At 47.8% G+C, this 7,871-nt stretch overlaps 1 protein-coding gene across 1 annotated transcript; it reads left to right on the forward strand.

Moving 5' to 3' along the window:
- The first annotated feature begins 602 nt into the window (after positions 1-602).
- Positions 603-6,752, forward strand: LOC127345789 (F-box protein At3g54460). Its single transcript, XM_051372310.2, has 8 exons — positions 603-1,319; positions 2,122-4,629; positions 4,718-4,925; positions 5,016-5,243; positions 5,318-5,377; positions 5,799-5,929; positions 6,234-6,348; positions 6,427-6,752. Exons 1-8 carry the CDS (start codon positions 865-867, stop codon positions 6,574-6,576), a joined length of 3,855 nt encoding a protein of 1,284 aa, XP_051228270.1. The 5' UTR covers positions 603-864; the 3' UTR covers positions 6,577-6,752.
- Positions 6,753-7,871: the final 1,119 nt, after the last annotated feature.

The following is a 7,871-nucleotide window of genomic DNA, read 5'->3' on the forward strand; positions in this document are numbered from 1 at the left end:
TGGCAGCGGCGCTACGTTGGAGATTGTGTGGCGGCTACGGTTTAGTGTAGATGCACGCGCCTCTGTTTATATAGGCCGGAGACAGGTGACAACCGCGACACGCGTGGCTTCGCCATTACTTGGTGCGCAGATGTAGGTGACGGCCGCGCACCACGCGAGGCATCGTTATTACACGGCCGCAGACTGCTAAAGCGACGCCTCGATGTTAGTACTAGCGTGGCTAAGAAAAGGCATCGAGCCTGGGCACTGCCGGGGCCGACGAAACATCTGCCGAGGGGAGAAAAGTGTATTGGTGCGTGTGGGTTTAAGGAACGGGCCGGAGAGAAAACGAACATGATCGAAAACCAGCGGAGCCTGGTGACCGATACCGATACGCACACAGACACAGACACAGCCCACATAACATAACAACGGCGGAGATGACAGGGAGAGCCCACAGCCCACAGATAGATCCAATCTTCCCTGGAACCACAGATTCATCACAATCGTCAACGCTCCGCACGACTTCCCCACGCCATCATCGGGCCCCACGATCACTCCGACCCCACCTGTCACAGACCCTGATCCGTTGATTCAACCGCACAAAATACCGAGAGCACCTCCTCCCCGCGTGTGCCGCCCCGTCGTTACGCAACGCTTTCCTTCCTTCAATCCCCTGCTCCTGCTCTCCTCTGCCGTTTCCTCTCCCACCTCCGCCTCGCCGCCTCCGCCTCCACTCCGGTCCCAATCCAACCACCACAAAATCCAATCCCGCCTGACTCATCCATCCGCGGCGGCGGCGCCGCGCCGTGGCCCGCCCGGACTCCCCAATGGTCGACCCCCAGCCCTAACCCTAGCACACCCAACCGCCCCTACCCGCCCGCAATGGCCACCGTCATCGGCGGCTCCGACCCCACCACGCCCGCGCACCGGAAGCTGGCCGGCTTCCTCCGCGCGGTCGTCTCCATCCCCTTCGCCGCCGCGGCCGCCGGATCCGTCCGCCCGCTCGCCCCCTGCACCCTCACCGCGTGCGGCGCCGTGCCCCTCGCGCCCCTCCCCGACGACGCGCCCGCGCACTCGCACTCGCGCGCCACCACCACCCCGCGGGGCCCGGCCAAGTGGCGCGCCACCGGCGGCAGCGTCCTGCGCCAGCTCAGGGCGCTCGCGGGCCACCGCTGCGTCGAGGTCGAGGGCACCGTCCTACGGGTCGCCGTCAGCAAAGAGGGGGAGGCCAGGGCCGTGCTGCTGCTCGACGTATACCTGCCCGTAGCCGCATGGTCCGGGTGGCAGTTCCCGCGCTCCCGCGCGTCCGCCGCCGCCGCGGTGTTCAAGCACCTCAGGTGCCTCTCCTCTGCTTTTTGTTTTGTTTTGATGCCTGCATTGCTGTTTGATTTCTACCCTGCCCGTGGATTCGAATTGCCTAGACCGTCTTTGCCGGATCTAGGGCGCTCACGTCACTACCCGCCAGCCCTTCTGCGGCAATCAATTTCTAGAGCGAGCTGGGTTTTCGGGTAGCAGGATTTTGGCATTTCGGTGGGGATCAGACGTGGCTACATACAGCTTTCCGATGCCGGAATTATATCATCTCGCCGCCTCGTTTGGTCCAATTTACCACTACTGTTACAATTACCTCCCTGCCTGCATTGTGTGATCCAATTTGGTACTGTCACTATCAGCTCGCACCATTGTGTAACTTGGGTGATTGCTATCAGAAATTTTCTAATTGCTATGCAGTTACTTCAATAGTTTCAACTCCTCTGCATTTTCTACGTCATAGTCAGTAATGTGTCGAAAATTTCGCAAGGCCATTCAGGTGTTGCTAGATTACTATGCATTTTCTGTTGATTTGACTGAATTTAATAATAAAACCTAACAGGTTTCTCACCAAGTATTTCAGAAATTAATCAAGACAGCTTCCCAACTTCTCATGTTTACTGCATTTTTGTTACTCCCTCCGATCCATAATAAGTGTACAAAGTTTGTACTAAGTCACCGACACTTATTTTGTATCGGAGGGAGTAGATATCTCATACACGTGTGTTAATCATTCCAGCAACTATTCAAGTAGGGCCGTGACTTATTTCTGCAGTTCCTCCTGTTGATACTGCTTAAATCCTAGTCTACCGCAATGTTCTTTTGCAGTTGCAACTGGGATGCTAGGAAGGCTCTAGTTGACTTTGACTGGACTTCTCAGGACAATGCACACTGTGACGACCAGTATATTTGGAGCTGCACTGATTGCCATGTCCTGGGCTGTGAGGTTCATCAGATATCAGCCATACCGAATAACGAGAAGTCATTTGACCTGCATGAAATCTTCAAAGTTCTCCCTAGTGTCAGGGCGGAGAAGGCGATGCAGATAACAAGAATAATGCCTGATGTCGTTTCGGATGAAGCGCTGGAGCCGGGCATCTGGGATATCCCTGATGATGTACTGAATAAGGTGCTAATTCGGCTTAAACCCAGGGATTTAATAAGGGTGGCAGCTAGCTGTCATCATCTAAGGGCTCTTGCTGCGTCTATTATGCCTTGCATGAAGCTTAAGCTTTTTGCTCATCAAGAGGCGGCTGTCGAATGGATGTTGAGGCGGGAGCAAAACTCAGAGCCCTTAGCGCATCCTTTATGCAAGAATTTCTGCACCGAGGATGGCTTTCCTTTCTTCATCAATGTTACCTCTGGTGAAATATTCACCGGGGTTGCTCCAACAATAAAAGACTTCGGTGGAGGTATGTTCTGTGATGAACCTGGATTAGGAAAGACAGTGACTGCACTGTCTCTTATTCTCAAAACGCAAGGAACTTTAGCAGAACCTCCAAAAGGGGTGGATATAAAGTGGTGCATGCATAAAACAGATAAAAAGTACGGATACTATGAATTCAACACCAGCGACTCTTCGAACCGAAATGATATTTCATCCGAGTCAAAAAGGCTTGCGGGGAAGGATGTTGTTGAAGAAGACGGTGACTCTGTTCCCAGTACAAGATCATCAAGAAAGAGAGGCAGGTTAGTAAACCCTGACCTATCGAGGGTCAACATGCCTCTGTCAGGTGAGAAGTCACCAGAATCATGCAACCCACATCCAATGCCAGCTACTCAAGTACTGAAGTTCACGAAAAACTTGAATCATGTTAGGAAAAACCTCATGGATGCTTACAGCAATGATTCAGCTGGCACTAAAAGGAAGAGAGACACCACTTCTGAATTAAGTGAGACGTGGGTTCAGTGTGATGGTTGCAGAAAGTGGCGGAGGCTATCAGATGGAACTGTTCTTGATTCTACTACCGCATGGTTTTGCAGTATGAATGCCGATGCTGCACGGAAAACATGCACTGCTTCAGAGGAATCCTTTGATATCAAGAGTAAGATTACCTATTTGCCAGGGTTTTACAAGAAAGATGAATTGCCAGGGAATGAGCAGAATGTATCGTTTTTCGCAAACATATTGAAAGATAGTGTTTCTTTGATCAACTCTGAAACCAAGAAGGCTTTATTGTGGCTGGCAAAACTTCCTCTTGTAAAACATCTTCAGATGGAATCAGTTGGTTTGACACGCCCAGTTTTGGATGCACGTGCAACCATAGGCAAGGGTGCCCGCCCATATTTCAAGATTTTTCAAGCATTTGGTCTTGTGAGGAAAATTGAGAAAGGTGTAACTCGGTGGTATTATCCATCTATGCTTGATGATTTGGCCTTTGACTCGACTGCGCTTGAAATTGCTCTTGAAAAACCTCTGGATTTAGTGAGGTTTTATTTATCTAGGGCCACCTTGATAGTTGTGCCTGCTAATTTAATTGATCACTGGACAACACAGATAGAACGCCATGTTTCCTCGGATACACTGAATGTTTATGCATGGGGAGATCACAAGAAGCCGCCGAATGCTCACCTCCTTGCTTGGGACTATGACATTGTCATAACCACATTTAGCAGATTAAGCGCAGAATGGGGTCCACAGAAGAGAAGTATTTTAAAGCAGATCCATTGGTTTAGGGTAATATTAGATGAAGGACACACTTTAGGTTCCAGTCTCGCCCTGACAAACAAATTGCAGATGGCCGTTTCTTTGGTTGCTTCAAACAGGTGGATTTTAACTGGTACGCCTACACCAAACACACCAACTAGTCAGGTTGCGCATCTTCACCCCATGCTTAAGTTTCTTCATGAAGAAGCTTATGGTGAAAACTACCAGTCATGGGACTCTGGAATTCATAGGCCCTTTGAGGCACAAATGGAAGAGGGGCGCATTCGCCTTGTGGAGCTGCTTCGAAGGACCATGATTAGTGCAAGAAAAGCAGATCTTAAAAACATTCCTCCTTGCATAAAGAATATAACTTTTGTAGACTTCAGTGAGGGGCATGCGAAAAGTTACAATGAACTGGTTGTTACTATTCGCCGGAATATACTGATGGCTGATTGGAATGACCCTTCCCATGTGGAATCACTTCTGAACCCCAAGCAGTGGAAATTTCGTACTACTACTATAAGGAATGTCCGCTTGTCTTGCTGTGTTGCCGGGCATATTAAAGTTGGAGAGGCTGGTCAGGATATACAAGAAACTATGGATGAGTTGATGAAGCTGGGTCTTGACCCTTCTTCAGAGGAATATCAATCCATAAGATTTGCTCTGTTCAATGGCACCGATTGCGTAAGGTATGAAAGTTATAAGCAAAAACTAAATCGTATTATCCATCAATCAGATAAATCTGACTTGCTCAAACATTCATATTGCTATCTTCAGGTGCCGAGATTGGTGCCGCTTACCTGTTATAACACCTTGCCGGCATCTGCTGTGCCATGATTGTGTAGCTTTGGATAGTGAGAAATGCATAGTATGCGGCAACAATTATGAGATGCAGTCTCCCGAAACTCTTGCAAGGCCAGAAAATCCAAACCCAAAATGGCCAGTTCCAAAGGATCTAATTGAATTACAGCCTTCATATAAGCAGGTACGTACTTGAAACTATATGATGCCATGTAACTGCTTCAGGGCTTCAGGCACTTCGTTCTTCGTGTATTTATTTCCCCTTTTTATGCAGGATGACTGGGATCCAGATTGGCAGTCAACAACTAGCAGCAAAGTTGCTTATTTGGTTGAGAAGTTGAGAAGTTTGCGAGAAGCGAACATAAAACTTGGGTACTCTACTAGCACCAATGGTGCTGGTCTTGCCAGTAATAACCCGCAGACCAGGTTACCACAGACATTGCCTGACAAAGTAATAATATTCTCTCAGTTTCTGGAGCATATTCATGTGATTGAGCAGCAGGTAAGTTTTAAACCCATATTTATTTTTTTACTTAAAAGTATGAATTTGTTGGTTGACGATTTCCTTCTGTTCAGCTGACTATTGCTGGCATAACGTATGCTGGAATGTACAGTCCCATGCCTTTGGGCACTAAGGTATGTGTTGTTCTTCTTTTTCTCCATACTTGTGACATATATCTAAGGGCTAGATATATATGCTACCACGTTCTTATCTTTCCGAAAAAGAAACATTTTTTAAAACTGGGAGACAACAAATTTTTGGCCTTTTCTTTGCCTTGGTGAACCTTACTGGCAATCATTTGATATCACATTACTCCATCCTTCCATCCCTGTCCCTTCATATGTAGTATCTCCCCTTCTCTTCCACTACCCTGATTGCCTGATGTGTACCTCTTTAGTGCCTGACTTGCTTCTTGGTTGCTACTGGACTGCACGTCCTCCTTTTTACAGTGGGTCAAAATAGGCTGGCTAATTAGGGAAAAATATTGTAAAGTATGCTTTAGCATCTCTGTGAACATTTTGTGACTTATCTGTGTATTGCTGCAATTATTTTCAGAGAAGTGCATTGATGAAGTATAAAGAGGATCCAACATGCATGGCTTTACTGATGGATGGAACTGCAGCACTGGGCCTTGATTTGAGTTTTGTGAATCATGTTTTTCTGATGGAACCAATATGGGATAGGAGGTAATCCAATTTCTCTGTTACTGACCTACTGTTGTCTGGTCCTGCATCAAAATAGGGTACACATTTTTTTGCTGGGATGCACATAATAAAAGTAGAAATGAAAGTTGACTACCTGATGCTATGCACATAAGTCTGTCTTCCTGCTTTACATGTATCTGAAATAGGATATTTTGTATTCGTACTGGTATTTGGCTGGCATATTCTTTAACCCTGTGAGAGGATATTTCTTATTAGCCATCAAATTTTCACTACTAGTGTGTATGACCGACAGGTATTGACTGATGCTTATTTTTTCTCTGGTTAGTATGGAGGAGCAAGTCATTAGTCGTGCACATCGAATGGGTGCAACCCGTCCCATAAATGTTGAAACTCTGGCTATGCGTGGTACCATCGAGGAGCAAATGATAAAACTTCTACAGGTTTGTGTGCATCACATTGTTGATAGCATTTTCACTATGAATCAAATTTTGCGTATTGAATACATGCTCTGTCTACAGGACTCGAGCGCTTGCAGAAAGATGGTTAATAAGGGAGCAGGCAGCACCGACAATGAAGGTGCCCGGCCTCACCGGAGTCTGCATGATTTCGCCGAAAGCAGCTATCTGGCGAAACTCAGCTTTGTGAAAGGCTCCAACAAGACGAACTAGCTAGGTTTGGCTTGGAATTCTTTTGTTTGTTTGTCTGTTCATAGGCCCTTGAAATCAATATTTTGGTACAGTAGAAGATAAAACTCACGGTCTTGTGGAGCTTTATGGACTTGTAGCGAACCTGTGTCCCTTGTTTTGTTTGACTGAAAGCAGGGCAATATAATCGGTTGGAGTAAGTGCATGTTGATTTCCATACCGGTGAAACAAAACCACACTACTATTAACGTCAGGAACATCCAATCCCAGTCCTCAGTTCTTGAGCTTGTGTCTCTCCAGTTACACTAGAAAACATATTTGTCTTTTGGTGTCCGACAAGGAAGCTTTGAAGCCGTCACCTGCCGTCACCTCCAAAGCCACCATCGGTGAGTCCGCCGCTCCTGTGGCCCGTTCCGTTCGTAGCTGTGGCCGCATGGGTACGCCTTTGGAGCCCCGGCCATTTGAGCCCAAAATAAACGTGCTCATGCTAAATTAGCCTCAACACACCTCACCTAATCGGCATACACGTAAATTTTAATCATTTTGCGACACTCGGCAAACAAACAACACACGACAAAGTGTATAAAATATACTCGGCTAATAATTGCACACGGCTCTTTGCCGAGAGTCCCTTCATGACACTCGGCAAAGGCAAGTGCCACGTGGCCACTTCATCACGCACACGACGACTGGATTGACGCCATGACATAACGAGGTGGCCTTGGCAGGTCAGCTCGACCTAATAGAGGTATCCTACGTGTGACACATAGCATGCCTCCATCGATCTCACCCAATTTTTTTTTAACAAAGAGAATATATTGATATCACGAAGATACAAATTACTTCCATAACTGTGGTACTAGATCCGGGCGGATCTAGATCCGTCCGCCTTAGCCATGGGGGCAGTGGGGCACCACCACCAGGCGGAGGAGCTCCACGTCCATTGTTGACATGCTAGGATCGTCGCTGAAAGGCCGCAGCACCGTGCATTAGATGCCTTCACCGGCGCGGCAACTGGCAAAGAGAGGGAGGTTGCCTCCCACGGTGGCGAGAGGAGGAGGAGGAGGAGGAGGGATGGAGAGGACTGCATTAGACGGCAGCTAGGGTTAGGGCGGAGGAGGAGCGTGACGACTGAACTGGTGATCGTGAACGACGAGAATCACCCAGCATATACTGTATTTGTTTAGCATAGTCCCAATGATCGCGTGCCTGAATACTGCAACCGTCGATCTCATCCCATGCATGCACGGAACCACTAAGGGTCTGTTCGGTTCTGGGATAGACTGGAATGGAATGGAACCGTTCCATTCCTAGAACCC

The sequence above is a fragment of the Lolium perenne genome, chromosome 3 (assembly GCF_019359855.2).
Source record: "Lolium perenne isolate Kyuss_39 chromosome 3, Kyuss_2.0, whole genome shotgun sequence".
Lineage (NCBI taxonomy): Eukaryota > Viridiplantae > Streptophyta > Magnoliopsida > Poales > Poaceae > Lolium > Lolium perenne.